General features: G+C 41.1%; 1 protein-coding gene across 1 annotated transcript in view; it reads right to left on the minus strand.

Moving 5' to 3' along the window:
- Positions 1 to 1,761: 1,761 nt before the first annotated feature.
- The window catches only part of LOC137332208 (electrogenic sodium bicarbonate cotransporter 1-like), a 127,332-nt gene continuing 112,445 nt past the window's right edge, over positions 1,762 to 16,648 (minus strand). Inside the window, exons 21-22 of the mRNA XM_067995904.1 lie at positions 11,615 to 11,679; positions 1,762 to 2,066 (exon numbers count right to left, since the gene is read on the minus strand). Coding sequence (XP_067852005.1) covers positions 11,626 to 11,679 — 54 coding nt within the window. The 3' untranslated portion in view covers positions 1,762 to 2,066; positions 11,615 to 11,625. The remainder of the gene's footprint in view (positions 2,067 to 11,614; positions 11,680 to 16,648) is intronic.

Below are 16,648 nucleotides of genomic sequence, written 5' to 3' on the forward strand. Positions count from 1 at the left end.
TGTCTTTTTCATAACTGTAACTCCTCAGCCCTGGTAAGATCCTAGTAAATCTATGCAGCACATTTTTCATAGCTTTTATATCCTTCCTATAATGGGGTGCTCAAACTCTACAGAATACTCAAACTGCAGCCTAACTAAGGTCTTGTACAAATTGAACATTATCTCCTTGCTTATGTATTCTATTCCTCTGAGATTCTATTTGCCTTTTTATGGTCTTATCTACTTGTACATTTATCTACATTTGATGACCTGTGTATCTGCACACCAAGGTCCCATCGTTTCTCCACTCCATTTTTAAAATTGTACAATTTCAGATGTGTTTCCTTTCCCTATTCTTACTTCCTAAATGTAGTACTTCACATTTAGCTACATTGAACTGCATCTGGTACATTTCTGCCCATAAAACCACAATAAGTTAAGCTGCTCCTTCAGTCTTCCCTTCCTTCTACAATCTATAGGCTTTTAAAACTCAAACTCAGTGGTACCTCGCCACTGCTTCTTGGCTTACCTTGCCTTTTCTCCTATTGTTTTTAAACCTTGGTGATATTGTGCACTATGGACCATGGTTCTTCGCCTTGGTTTCCCAATAAATAAAAGAAGTCACAGTATGGACTCCTTCAACAAAAGGTACATTGTAGCTGACCCAAACTAACCTGAGATCTGAACCACCCTTCTAATTTCATACTTTTTAAGATAGGAAGAGCAGGCTTTAAGGATGCAAACTCTAAATATACTTTTATTTTTTTTTGAGAGGAGGGGTGAATTTTGTATTTATCAGGGTTGGATATGTAAGTGCTGAGGACTTAAACATTTTTTCACATCTTGTTCACAATGCCAGCATCATTAAAGATTTTTTTTGACGTAGATGTCAATTCAGAGTTAATCAGTGCTGAATTATGGGCAGTTTCATGTTGTAAACCCATTCCTGCTAGGAAATGGGCTGAGACTATGTAAACTCATTCACTTGGGTTTCAAGCCTCGGCCCAGAGATGAAAAGGCAGTGCATTAACACAGTGCGCCATCCAATCCCTTCTACTTTCAATTTTTAAAAAATGAAAATAGTCCTCATAACAACAAAGTTAAGTACATTTTTATATATACATATAGATTATGTAAAACTTAACCATTTTTAGTCTTCCATACCTCCACTGGACTAAATATTGAAAAATAATAATTTGAATTATTGGACATGTAAATAACCTTGTTTCTGGAATTTGGGATGGGGTCTCTGGCTTGGCACTAAGGTAGACTTGGACCAGCGGAGTGGGCCTCCAGAAATTCCAGGGCCATTGTTTTTTACTCATGTTTATGTGAGTGAAAATGTCATTTCAATTATACAACAATCAAGATTTCCATTTGCAAAGTGATTTGAGAAAAGGTATACACAATGTCCTCTTACTAGGACTAAACATTTCTAATGTGCTTTAATATACTTGGCATTGCTGTATTTCCACGCTGGTCATATCTGGTGCTTGAAAGTTAAAAATCCCAATAAACTTAAAAATAAAAGATAGATATTTTTTCATGTGAAGAGATGGGCCAGAAACATTTTGTTTTAATTCCTCAAACCTTTTTTTCTAGTTTTCAACCATGAAAGGACATTTAAAACTATGTAAACTTAAAATTTTCAAATAATCATTTTAAATTTCTCACTGAAGACATGCTTTTTCCTACTAAACAAAACTCTAGAGCTTCCTTGTAACTGAGAACTGAGATGGCCTGTAAACTAGGATGCAAGTAACTTTTCAATGTGTGTGATTGAGTCCAATGAAAAAAAATCAAAATGTTTCAATTCAAGGGTAGACATCACCAGCTGAAGATACCACAGATTTAAAACAATGAAATTAAATGATTAAGGATGCAGTTGAACATGTCCAAGTTTCCTTTTCAATTCAAAAAAGCAATGAAGAGCAACTTTTTTGCACAGTATAATGCAAAGTTAGTTTCCATTTTCAAACCAGAATAATCCCCTTTTACTTCTTCCATCGACTGCTGCCAACATTAGATATCAACATTTGAAGTCTGTCTTTCACTGTGGCCATTACTCTGAACAGGAAAATATTGTCCTGTCAAAATACAAATAAATAATAGCTAAGGCATGGAAAATTATGACAAGCTGTCAGCAGCAGTTCATCTATATTCTTGTGAATTTAACATTTTGTTGGCATTTTATCACCTGTTAAGTTTTAGAGAAGTTGCATTTTAGAGAGGGAGGGAAAAATATAGCATAAAAGAGGTCACAAGCCATGCTGTAATATTGGAATTATACACACAAGTCATGCTGTAATATTGGAATTATACACACAAGCCATGCTGTAATATTGGAATTATACACACAAGCCATGCTGTAATATTGGAATTATACACACAAGCCATGCTGTAATATTGGAATTATACACACAAGCCATGCTGTAATATTGGAATTATACACACAAGCCATGCTGTAATATTGGAATTATACACACAAGCCATGCTGTAATATTGGAATTATACACTCAAGCCATGCTGTAATATTGGAATTATACACACAAGCCATGCTGTAATATTGGAATTATACACACATGCCATGCTGGAATATTGGAATTATACACGCAAGCCATGCTGTAATATTGGAATTATACACGCAAGCCATGCTGGAATATTGGAATTATACATACAAGGGTAAAATATGTGAGGCCCTGCACTGCCGGTAATATCAAACAAATTAGAGGCACACTGCCTGCAATTTTCTGATATACACTGGCTGCGTGTGAGGCCTTGCTGGCAAAGTTTACCCTACGCTGTATATTCATTTATATTAAATTGACGCAAAAATACATTAGGATACAGAAAAGAATTTCTACTTTGGAGAATATAGATACTAACTGATCTCCCTTGACAGTAGTCTAGTTGCCTGGAACATAGTTGTGATGTTTAACTGCAAACTTGGGCTGTCCCTTTAAGACCACAGCTCAGCTGTTCCCAATGGGGAAGTGGTCTAAATGGATCCTGAGGTCAGGTAGAGACTTATTATTGGTGTTGGAAGTTTCTCTACATTGACAATAGCCAATATATTTACAACAACTGTCTGCGCCAGGCAGCAATTGGTGAAAGGGCAAAATTGAGACTAGTGGCTGAGCAACCGTGTGATGCAGTGCCACTTACCATCTTCCCACCAAACGCACAACTTGGTCCTTGCCATTTTCTGCCAAACTCTCACTGGAGTTATGGGAGGAGACTAATGGAGCCCCCTATAAAATTGGGAGCCTTAATTTTTTTCACTCTCCCTTAAAAGGAGTGGTATTTCATAAATTCAGTATAATTTAGAAAGAAATTATAATTTACCTTCACAAAGGCTTTTTTGAAATCTTATTTTAAAATTGATTTTAACCTTGCCCTTTACCCAGGCTGCCCTGCCTCTGCTTTGCAGATCAGGTACTATGTGACAGTGAACCAATCATATCTATCTCTGATCCATCAATCACATGGCAAATGGGATCAGACAACAGGTGGACAAGAGCAGACAAGCACAGTTCCCTCAGTCCAACCACATTGAAAATAGTAGCAGGACTGCTTTTCCATTATTTTCATTTTCTCCCTTTGTGGCCTTCAGTCACTCACACCAATAACCCTGCAGAGCCTCCACCTCCTACTGTTCTCTGGTTTACTAGTAGGAGTGCCGAAGTGCAAGGCCTGGTGGAACTCTTCACAATTTCCCTACTGCCAGATTTGTATCTTTCCTCTGCCCAGTACTTTGCCTGAAGCCTTCACATGACCCGCTGACTAAAGGAAGCATAAATACAGATATCAGCTAACACCATAATCCAATACACCAACTGTACAATTCCTTCCTTGCCCCAGCCCGCAGATTTACTTTTTAAAGAAAATAAATCTTTGTTCTAAATTCTGATGACAACCCTGGGAAACCCATTTCTCACTTATACTGATTTTTTTTCACTCACATCAGTGACTGGAGGAAAATATACACAATAAGAACATAAGAAATAGGAGTTGGCCATACAGCCTCCAGAGCCTGCTCTGTCATTCAATAAGATCATAGCTGATTTCCTACCTCGACTCCACTTTCCCACGCTATCCCCATATCCCTTGATTCCCTATGTGTCCAAAAATTTATCGATCTCAGTCTTGAATATACTCAATGACTGAGCATCCACAGCCCTCTGGGGTAGAGAATTACAAAGATTCACAACCCTCTGAGTGAGGAAATTTTTCCCTCATCTCAGTCCTAAATGGCCACCCCTTGTCTTGAGACTATGACCCCTAGTTCCAGACTCTCCTGCCAGGGGAAACAGCCTCTCAGCATCTACCCTGTCAAGCCCTCTAAGAATGTTATACGTTTCAATGCAATCACCTCTCATTTTTCTAAACTCCAGAGAATATAGGTCCATTCTACTCAATCTCTCCTCATAGAACAACCCTCTTATTCCAGCAATCTTTGTTGCACCCCCTCTAAGGCAAATATATTCTTCCTTAGGTAAAGAGACCAAAACTGTGCACAGTACTTCAGGTGTGATCTCACCAGAACCCAACATAATTTCAGCAAGACCTCATTATTCTTATATTCCAACTCCCTTGCAATAAAAGCTAATATACCATATGCCTTCCTAATTGCTTGCTGTACCTGCATGTTAACTTTCTGTGATTCGTGTACAAGGACACCCAAATCCTTCTGACTATCAACATTTCTTAGTCTCTCACCTTTTAAAAAGTATTCTGCTTTTCTATTCTTCCTACCAAAGTGGATAATTTCACATTTCCCCACATTATACTCCATCTCCCAACTTCTCGCCCACTCTCTTAACCTGTCCATATCCCTTTGCAGACTCTTTGGGCCCGATATTAGGAGGGCGGCGGGTTCACAGTGGGGGGGGGTTGACTGGGCGTGTGGGTAACACGCCAGTGAAATCGAGGTGCTTCACATGCAATCGCAGGCTAATTGGAGCCACTTACCTGTGCTTCTGGGTTTCGTGCTGGAAAGCTGCGCAGCGGGCAGACTGCGCATGTGCAGCATAGGTTGTCAGCTGGAGGAGCCCTATTTAAAGGGGCAGTTTTCCACTGACTGATGCTGCAGGAAATAGGAAAAATTACAGCATGGAGCAGCCCAGGGGGAAGGCTGCTCCCAGGTTTAATGACGCCTCACTCCAGGTCTTATTGGATGGGGTGAGGAGGAGGGGGAGGACAGAGATCTTCTCCCCGGCAGGTGGGAGGAAGTGGCCTGCCTCTGCCACCAAGAAGGCCTGGCTGGAGGTGGCAGAGGAGGTCACCTGCACCACCAACATATCGCGCACCTGCATACATGCAGGAGGCGCTTCAATGACTTAAGTAGGTCAGCCAAAGTGAGTACACTTACTCATTCCCCTACACTCCGTCTGCCACATCACCACCCCCACCCCACATCTCCTTCTGCACTGCCAACACTACTCTATCACATCACCCCTCACACCCACTCAAAGCTCATCCTCATCTTACCTGCACTTACTCACCTCGCCAGTACTCATCCCACCACTACCACTCAACCCAATCCTCATACAATCTCATGGTTCTATCTCATACTCACCCTCTCATGCATCTCTTTCACGGTCAGACTCACTCAACCTGCCACTACCTGTGCTGCAGCCACAGGGCATGCATCACATATCTGCAGTAGGAAGCGTAAGGCAAACGTGTCGTGAGCATGAAGGGAATGCACATGGGTGTTTGAGGGTTTGTCATGGTTTTTACCTATATTTAATTTCTGATCAACTCACATTACATATTATATTGTCACCACTACTGCCACGTCTTTGCGAATCTTGTCTGGTTTGTGCAATAATGCCCTTTCCTAAGGATCACTATGAAGACCCACAACTGATGCCACCCATTGTGTCACTGCAGAGTGGGTGTAGGTGTATTTGCAGGGCTCTTTTGTGCAGACGACTGAGAGACGTCGGCGATGTCCCCAGTGGCACCCTGGAAGGATGCGGAGGAGAAGTTGTTGAGGGCACTGGTGACTTTGACAGCGACAGGTAAGAAGATGGTGCTCAGGCCAGCCGGGAGCAGCTCGGCATGAAGGAGGCTGCAGATGTCCACCACTACATGTCGAGTGACTCTGAGCCTCCGTGTGCACTGCTGCTCAGAGAGACCCAGGAAGCTGAGCCTCGGTCTGTAGACCCTGTGGCGAGGGTAGTGCCTTCTGCGACGCATCTCTCTCTGCGGTTGCCCTCCCTCCTGCTGTGCAGGTTGATGTGTCACAGCACTGTGTTGAGGGTCTCCCCCCCCCACACCTGTCAAATGGACCTTTGCAGCTGCCACAGGCTGATGGCTGCAACACGTCCATTTGAACTGGGAGTGTTTCCCCCAGTACGGGAAACAGTCCCAGTTGTTTGCAAAATCCCACCCCTCCTAAAATGTCATGCGAATCTCTAAACGACCTGAAATACCTTAATGATTACTTTAAGTAGCACCCTGCCGGCTTTAATTGCCGGCGGGAGTCCCACATGCGGGGGCTGCGCGCACATGTCAGAGCGTCACTGGGGAACCCAGAAGTGGGCGGGTTGGAGCCGGGCTCCAGACCTGCCCCAGGAATCCCCGATTTTCGCAGCCCCCCCCCCGCCACAAACGTATCCGCTCGGGGGTGCGAAAATCGAGCCCTTTGTGTCCTCTTCACAGCTTACTATCCCACCTAGCTTTGTATCGCCAGCAAACTTGGATACATTACACTCGGTCCCCTCCTCTGAGTCATTGATATATATTGTAAACAGCTGAGACCCAATAGTGATCATAACATGATTGAGTTTAATGTGGTGTTTGAAAGGGAAAAAAGTGAATCAGCTGCTAAGATTCTAGACTTGGGTAAGGCCAACTTCAATGGGATGAGACAAAGACTGTCCACAGTAAACTGGGCAAATCTGTTCATGGGTAAAACGACTGATGATCAGTGGGAAATGTTTAAAGAATCATTTAACGTGATACAGAATCGGTTTGTACCCCTGAGGGGGCAAGAACTCTACTTGCCAAAAAAAACTGCCATGGACAACTAAAGAGGTAAGGGACAGTATAAGACATAAGGAAAGGGCATACAAAAAGGCAAAAAATGGCACAGATCCTGGCGAATGGGAAAGATACAAAGATCAACAAAGGGTCACAAAACAGATAGTAAGAGCTACAAAAAGAGAGTATGAAAAGAAACTTGCAAGGGATATCAAAACCAATACAAAGAACTTTCATAGTTACATTAGGAAAAAGAGGTTGGTCAGGAGCTGTGTTGGCCCCTTAAAAACTGAAAGTGGGGATATTGTCATTGACAATGGGGAAATGGCGGACATGTTGAACAATTACTTTGCGTCAGTATTTACAGTAGAAAAAGAGGATAGCATGCCGGAAATCCCAAGAAAACTAATATTGAATCGGGGACAGGGACTCAATAAAATTAACATAAGTAAAGCAACAGTAATGAAGAAAATAATAGCGCTAAAGAGTGACAAATCCCCAGGACCAGAGGGTTTTCATCCCAGGGTTTTAAAAGAAGTAGGTGAGCACATTGCACTTGACCTAACTATAATCTTTCAAAGTTCTCTAGATTCAGGAACTGTCCCTCTAGATTGGAAAATTGCACATGTCACTCTGCTTTTTAAGAAAGGAGAGGGAAACCAGGGAATTATAGACCAGTTAGCCTAACATCTGTTGTGGGGTAAATGCTGGAGTCTATAATTAAGGATAGGGTGACTGAACACCTCGAGAATTTTCAGTTAATCAGAGAGAGCCAGCATGGATTTGTGAAAGGTAGGTCGTGCCTGACAAACCTGATTGAATTTTTTGAAGAGGTGACTAAAGTAGTGGACAGGGGAATGTCAATGGATGTTATTTATATGGACTTCCAGAAGGCATTTGATAAGGTCTCACATAAGAGACTGTTAGCTAAGATAGAAGCCCATGGAATCGAGGGAAAAGTACGGACTTGGTTAGGAAGTTGGCTGAGCGAAAAGTGACAGAGAGTAGGGATAATGGGTAGGTACTCACATTGGCAGGATGTGACTAGTGGAGTCCCGCAGGGATCTGTCTTGGGGCCTCATTTATTCACAATATTTATTAACGACTTAGATGAAGGCATAGAAAGTCTCATATCTAAGTTTGCCGATGACACAAATATTGGTGGCATTGTAAGCAGTGTAGATGAAAACATAAAATTACAAAGCGATATTGATAGATTAGGTGAATGGGCAAAACTGTGGCAAATGGACTTCAATGTATACAAATGTGAGGTCATCCACTTTGGATCAAAAAAGGATAGAACAGGGTACTTTCTAAATGGTAAAAAGTTAAAAACAGTGGATGTCCAAAGGGACTTAGGGGTTCAGGTACATAGATCATTGAAGTGTCATGAACAGGTGCAGAAAATAATCAATAAGGCTGATGGAATGCTGGCCTTTATTTCTAGAGGACTAGAGTACAAGGGGGCAGAAGTTATGCTGCAGCTATACAAAACCCTGGTTAGACCACACCTGGAGTACTCTGAGCAGTTCTGGGCACCGCACTTTCGGAAGGACATATTGGCCTTGGCGGGAGTGCAGCGTAGGTTTACTAGAATGATACCCGGACTTCAAGGGTTAAGTTACGAGGAGAGATTACACAAATCGGGGTTGTATTCTCTGGAGTTTCGAAGGTTAAGGGGTGATCTGATCAAAGTTTATAAGATATTAAGGGGAACAGATAGGGTGGATAGAGAGAAATTATTTCCATTGGTTGGGGATTATAGGAGTAGGGGGCACAGTCTAAAAATTAGAGCCAGACCTTTCAGGAGTGAGATTAGAAAACATTTCTACACACAAAGGGTGGTGGAAGATTGGAACTCTCTTCCGCAAACAGCAATTGATACTAGCTCAATTGCTAAATTTAAATCTGAGATAGATAGCTTTTTGGCAACCAAAGGTATTAAGGGATATGGGCCAAAGGCAGGTAAATGGAGTTAGATCACAGATCAGCCATGATCTTATGAAATGGCGGAGCAGGCACGAGGGGCTGAATGGCCTACTCCTGTTCCTATGTTCCTAAGTTCCTATGACCCAAGCACTGCACAACCTGCCAACCGAAAATGACCCATTTATTCCTACTTTGTTTTCTGTCCATTAACTAATCCTCAATCCATGCTAATATATTACCCCCAATCCCATGAGCCCTAATCTTGTACAACAGCCTCTTGTGTGGCACCTTATTGAATGCCTTTTGAAAATCCAAATATACAACATCCACTGGTTCCACCTTACCTCCTAGTTACGCCCTGAAAAAACTCTAATAGATTTGTCAAACATGATTTCCCTTTCATAAAACCGTGTTGACTCTGATTATGATTTTCTAAGTGCCCTGTTACTACGTCCTTCATAATAGATTCTACCATTTTCCCTACTACTGATGTCAGGCTAACTGGTCTTTGGTTCCCTTTTTCTCTCTCCCTCCTTTCTTGAGTAGCAGGGTTACATTTACTACCTTCCAATCCACGGGGACCGTTCTAGAATCTAGGGAATTCTGGAAGATCAAAACCAATGCATCCACTTTCTCTGCAGCCACCTCTTTTAAAACCCTTGCATGTAGGCCTTCAGGTCTACAGGATTTGTCAGCTTTTAGTCCCATTAATTTCTCCAGTACTTTTTCTTTATTAATCTTAATTACTTTAAGTTCCTCACTCTCATTTGACCCTTGGTTCCCCATTACTGTGAAGACAGATACAAAATATTTGTTTAACCTCCTGATGGCTTGGCAAAGATCAGGAATTCCTCATTTGGAATATGACACTGTCAGACTGACATGTTAGAGTTGCATCAACATTCATTTTTTAGAAAGTGATGAAATTGAGGACAAAAGCAGATTGGTATTTTAACATTTTGCATGAAGTCTTTGGGTGGCATCAATCATCAGTTATTTTGTCTAATTAATTAATGTTCTAGGAACAGGAGGAGACCATACAGCCTCTTGAGCCTGTTCCACCATTCTAGTAGATCATGGATGATCTGTACCTCAACTCCATTTACCTGCCGTTGCTCCATATCCTTTAATACCCTTACCTAACAAAAATCTATTGATCTCAGTCTTGAAAATTTCAATGGACCCAGCATCCACAACTTTTTGGGAGAGAGAATTCCTGATTTTCACAACCATTTGTGTGAAGAAGTGTTTCCTGAATTTGCTACCTGGCCTAATTCTAATTTTAAGATTATGTCCCGTTGTTCTGGATTCCCCCACCAGAAGAAATAGTTTCTCTGTATCTATCCTTTCAAATCTCTTTATAATTTTAAACACCTCAATCCTTAGATCACCCCTCAACCTTTTAAACTCAAAGAAATACATATTAAGTTTATGCAACTTGTCCTGAATGATATGAATCTGTGCTGTACCCTCTCCAAGGACAATATATCTTTCCTGAGATGCAGTACCCAAAATTGAACACAGTACTCCAGATGGGCTCTGACTAAGCCTCTTTACAACTGAAGCATCACTTCCTCACTTTTGTATTCCAACCCCCTTGAGATAAAGGCCAACACTCAATTAGGCTTTTTGATTACTTTTTGTTTTTGTGCACATGGACACCTGAGTTCCTTTGCTCCTTCATAGCTCCTCGTCTCTCACCATGAAGAAAATATTCCAATTTGTTTCTCTATGATCCAAAGTGGATGACCTCATACTTCCCCATATTGAGCTCCATCTGCCATAGTTTTACTCACTCACTTAAACATTGAAATCACTTTATTTGATCTATAATATAGTAACTTGCAGAATGTACCTATTGTGTAACCTAAAAGAGAAGGAATAAAATAGCCCAAAAATTGTATCGTTTTGTGGGCAGCACCTGATCTACTCAGTTTCACCCGTCTTTCAATGCCCAGCTAATTGAAGGGGCAGGTGCTTCTTCTAGTCACCAGTTATGTTCAGCTGGCAGATTTGGGACATTTCCAGGGATGTTCCTGAGCTTCCCTGTGAGACCTAAATCTTCTGAGAGCAGCGATATATCCCACTGTGGGTCTACAACGGGGACTAAAGTTGTAAAAGCAAACAGCGATTGATCCAGGAAGGATCGATTTTCATTGCTACAGGTTGTATTGCCATAAATGCTCCATGAGAAACAGAAGAATATTATCCTTTTTGTTTGGCATGATCCAGGCCTCCAGCTCGCTCTCTTGGAGATGATGCTCCCATGTACTTCTGTTGTGCCACTACAGGTGCAGACACTTGCCCCATTATTTAAATGGGACCATTTTCAAAATTTGAGTGAGAGCAGGAGGCAGAAGTTCTAACCCATGCACTTATGATGGTGCAATCCACCACTGGAATTTTTATCCTAATATATAAATAATAAAACGGTAAACATAAAGTAATTTATGCAAAAAACTAATAGATAAATTTTGACAGATTTTTAAACCTGAATATTTTTGTTAATAAATACACTAGTTTAAAAAGGTACCATGACATACAGCAGATTTCCAATTATGTTTAACTTCAGACATTCATTTACTTTGGGAAATGTTCTTGAGTTATTTTGTATGGCTTTTTTTTTTACTGTTGGACAGAGTTTCATCGTCAAAACGTTATCTGCACAAAACACACAGATGGTGATGAACCTGGTATGGTGATACCATTGACTTACCATTTATTCTTTCAATTCACAGAGATATTTATCTCAGGACCTTTTTGTAGGTACATGTATTCAGACTAGAGGGAGAAAATAATTCACAAAATGTAAGTTCAATTTTTAACCCCAATTTCAGCTGTTTAGAACTGCTGGTACAATTCATAAAGAATATTAATTCCTTTGCTAGAGTAGAGTTTTTCTCCATTTGTTCTCCTCCTTGTCTGAAGGCACTGGCTTATGCTGGAGCATGGTTCCATAGGCATCAGGAGCACACTAGTATCTCTCCCAAGTTACCAGCCTTCATGTGCAAGTTTATACAATGTCAGTAGGCTTTGCAACCATGGGGACACCACAGCCCAGCCCAATCTTGTCCTTGTTTGGACACTTTTCAGATAGGATTAGGAATAACAATTAGGAGCTGCAGCATTGGCTCGTTTTTCCCTCCATCGCTGAGGGATATTGAGACTAGTTTTAGTGACCCATTGTCCCCCTAACTGAGATCAACTAATGAAACACTGACCAGGAATCCTCCTGGACTTTGGTCTTTTCATCACACCAGGCAGTGCATTTACTCACTTCATTATTGTAAGAGCCCCAGTACAAATTTTTAACTAAACCTCTCTCAGTTTTGATGCACACCTTACTATAAAAGTACAAATAAAAGAATCTTTACATCTGTTTAAGAGGAAGTTAGGGCTGATGCCCCTATGTTGCTAAATTCTTGATCTCAGCTGCACGGCTGTGGTGAGGTACTTAGCAGAGGCTAGGTGCCTCCACACAGAGGGAGGGAGAATTAGCAATGTCATCTCCAGATCATTGGTGCGTGCCTCTTGATGGCTGGCTCACACTGACATATGATAAGTCCTGAGAGCAAATCGACTACTCTCCCTCCTTATTGCAGGATATATGGGCCTGGGTGGGAAAGTAAGTCTGGAGGAGGTTGCTGAAGTAAGATGCAATGAGGCCACAGAGCAATTTGAAGATGAGGATTTTATATTTAATATGTTGTGAAATATGAAGCCATTGAGGGTCAATGAGGACAGCAGTAAAAGAGGATATAGGTAAAAGAAAGCAATTAGCGGAGACTCTATGGTTAGAATTGGGGGCGAAGAGAACACTTAAAACTGTAATGGGAGTTGTCTACAGGCCTCCTGATAGCAGCAATGAAGTGTCAGAATGTATTAATTCAGAGATTAGAGAGGCTTGTAGCAGAATTGTTTTAATGGGAGACTTTAATTTTCATATAGATTGGGAAGAGCAGAGTGGCTCAAGTCAGAAAGGTAGTGAATTTGTTGAGTGCATTCAAGATACTTTCCTGGAACAATATGTTCTAAAACCAACAAGAGGGCAGGCCATACTAGATTTAGTAATGAGTAATGAGCCAGACTTAATAATGAGTCAGTTAATAGTCTAACAGTAAAGGAACATTTATCTAACAGTGATCTTAAATTATCGAATTTAATGTTAGGTCTGAAAAGGAGAAACTTAACACAGTTACTAAGATTCTAGATTTTGGTAAGGTAATTTTAAAAGGATGAGACAGAGACCGACAACATCAAACTGGTCAAAACCGTTATCGGGTAAAACTACAGATGAACAGTGAGAGGTGTTCAAAAAAGAATGTAGCTTAATACAGGACCAATGTATATCCCTAAGGGGCAAGAACTCTACTTACCAAATAAAACAGCCATGGTCCACAAAAGGGGTGAGTGATAAAAAAAAAAGGAAAGAGCATTGAAAAGTGTAAAGAAAAATGTAGATCCAGAGGACTGGGAGAGATATAAAGAACAGCAAAGAAAGACAAAAAGGTTAGTAAGAGCTGTAAAAATGGAACACGAAAAGAAACTTGCAAGGAATATCAAGATTAACACAAAAGTTTTTACAATCATACTAGACGAAAAAGGGTAGTCAAGGGTAATGTGGGTCCTTTAAAAACAGATGCAGGTAATATTGCAAATGAAAATAAGGAAATGGCAGACTTGTTGAATAATTACTTTGTGTCTGTCTTTACAGTAGAGGAAGAGAATAATTTACCTGACATTCCAGGGAAACTAATAATGAATCAAGAACTGGAACTCACTAAAGTTAACATAAGCAAGAAAACAGTATTAGAAAAAATAATGGCACTAAAGACTGACAAATCCCCAGGACGTGATGGTTTCCATCCCAGGGTTTTAAAGGAAGTAGGTGAGGAAATTGCAGATGTTTTAGTCATAAACTTCCAAAGCTCTCTCGATTCAGGAATTGTCCCTTTAGATTGGAAAATTGCAAATGTAACTCCATTATTTATGAAAGGCGAAAGAGAGAAACCAGGAAATTATCGAACTGTTAGTCTAATATCTGTTATAGGGAACTTATTGGAATCTATAATTAAGGACAGAGCGATTGAGCACTTCGAGAAATTTGAGCTGATTAGAGGGAGCCAACATGGATTTGTAAAGGGTAGGTCATATTTAACAAACCTAATTGATTTTTTTAAGGAAGTAACTAAAGTAGTAGACAGGGGAATGTCTATGGATATAATTTATATGGACTTCCAGAAAGCATTTGATAAGGTTCCACATAAGAGACTGTTAGCTAAAATTAAAGCTTATGGAATTGAAGGCAAATTATTTACCTGGTTAGGAGATTGGTTAGGCGGTAGAAGACAAAGAGTAGTGATAATGGTTATAATTGGAAGGAAGTGACTAGTGGTGTCCCACAAGGATCTGTGCTGGTGCCTCAACTATTCACTTTGTTTATTAATGACTTAACACAATAGAGATCCATATATCCAAATTTGCTGATGACACAAAGATTGGTGGGATAGTAAGTAGTAAAGACAGGAGCATAAAATTACAAAGAGATATTGATAGATTAAGTGAGTGAGCCAAACTGGCAGATGGATTTCAATGCAGGTAAGTGTGAGGTCATCCATTTTGGACCAAAAAAGAACAGATCCGAATATTTTTTAAATGGTGAAAAGTGAGGAACAGTGAAGGTCCAAAGAGATTTAGGGGTCCATCTACACAGATCACTAAAATGTAGTAGGCAGGTACAAAAAAATAATCAAAAAGGCTAATCGCATGTTAGCCTTTATAACTGGAGGGCTAGAAGATAAAGGGAAGGGGAGGAAGTTTTGCTACAGCTATACAAAGCCCTGGTTAGACCACATCTGGAGTACTGTGTGCAGTTCTGGGCACCGTACCTTAGAAAGTGTATATTGGCCTTGGAAGGACTGCAGTGCAGATTCACCAGAATGTTACCAGGGGTTCAAGGGTTAGATTATGAGGAGAGATTAGATAAACTAGGCTTGTATTCCCTGGAATATAGAAGGTCAAGGGGTGATTTGATTGAGGTTTTTAGGATTTTGAAAGGAACTGTTGGGTAGATAGAAACTTTTCCCATTGGTGGGGGAGTCTAGGACAAGGGGATATAACCTTAAAATCAGAGCCAAGCCATTCAGGAGAGAAGTTAGGAAACACTTCTTCACGCAAAGGATAGTAGAAGTGTGGAACTCTCTCCCACAAAAAGCAGTAGATGCTAGCTCAATTAATAATTTTAAATCTGAGACTGATAGTTTTTTAGTAAGGGATATGGAGCCAAGGCAGGTGGGTGGAATTAGGATACAAAACAACCATGATCTCATTGAATGGTGGGACAGGCTCGAGGGGTTGAATGGCCTACTCCTGTTCCTATGAGTGGTGAACAAGTACGGATTAATACAGGACAGGATGCAGGCAGCTGTATTTTTGACAAATTGGAGTTTGTGGAGCATATTGAGTCAGGAGGCGAAAAAAGCAGTAAGGGAGCTAAAGTAGTGGTGGAGGCAGGCAATGCTCCAGAGGTGGAAATAAATGGTCTCAGTGATAGAGAGAATTTGGAGTTTGAAGCTCAGCTTGGGGTCTAACAGGACACTCAGATTGAACCTGACTGAGGCCAAGGAGGGAAATGGAGTCAATGTCAAGGGAGCAGAGTTTATGGCGAACATTAAAAACCCATGACTTCAATCTTCCCAATGTTAAGCTGAAGGAAATTATAACTGAGCCAAGACTTGATGTCAAACAGGCAATCTGACAGCTCTGCAACTGGAGAGGAACTTGGAAAGGGAGGGGGAAGATCCAGTTGTTGTGGTCCATGTTAGGACCAATGACATAGGGAAGGAATTGTAAACAATTTTACAACACCAAGTTATAGTCCAACGATTTTATTTTTAAAAATAAAATCGTTGGACTATAACTTGGTGTTGTAAAATTGTTTACAATTGTTAACCCCAGTCCATCACCGGCATCTCCACATCATAGGGAAGGAAAGGGAGGAGGTCCTGCTAAGAGAATAAAAGAAGTTAGGAACTAAATTAAAAAGCAGGACCTCACGGGTGGTAATCTTGAGTTCCATTTCATGGGACACCAGCACCAGTACTGGGACAGGAAGGAGCTGTATCGCTGGGACAGGCTCCACCTGAACCGGAACGGGAACACTGTCCTAGCGGAAAGGATAAATAGGGCTGTCAATAGGACTTTGAATTAGTAAGATGGGCAGAGGGATCTGAGGAAGATAACATGAGGGTGAAATTGGGCCGTTTAGCAGACACCTGAGTCCCCAAAATGGGGTCTGAGATGTGCACGCACACTTCCGACGGGAGGTGTGCAGGCCGCCATCTTGGTAAAGGGGGTTTGCGTGCTCGCACCTAACGATCGCAGGCAGCATGTAGAGTGGGGAGATGATAATGTGAATCAGTGTGCAACGCTGATTTGAAGCAACCAGTGAAATTTTAGAACGCCACACTCCAGCCAACGCCCTGTCTTAACCTCGCACAGCTGAACAGGACTTAAACGGTGTGAAGGATCCCACGCCAGCGTTATTTAAAGGAATCATGAAGTACTTACAGGTTAGTTGCTGGATTATTTCTTCTGGCTGCTGATGCAATTGTACGTGTCATTGGAAGTTTCCTATACTTGGCAAAAGTTGCAATACTCTGTAGAGAGCGGTCTGGCTGGTCTTGCAGTACTTTTAGTGGCATTTAAAATATAATGCTGAAAAAAGTTGTTTCCAGACATGGGTGGCCTG

The sequence above is a fragment of the Heptranchias perlo genome, chromosome 14 (genome assembly GCF_035084215.1).
Source record: "Heptranchias perlo isolate sHepPer1 chromosome 14, sHepPer1.hap1, whole genome shotgun sequence".
NCBI classification, from domain to species: domain Eukaryota; kingdom Metazoa; phylum Chordata; class Chondrichthyes; order Hexanchiformes; family Hexanchidae; genus Heptranchias; species Heptranchias perlo.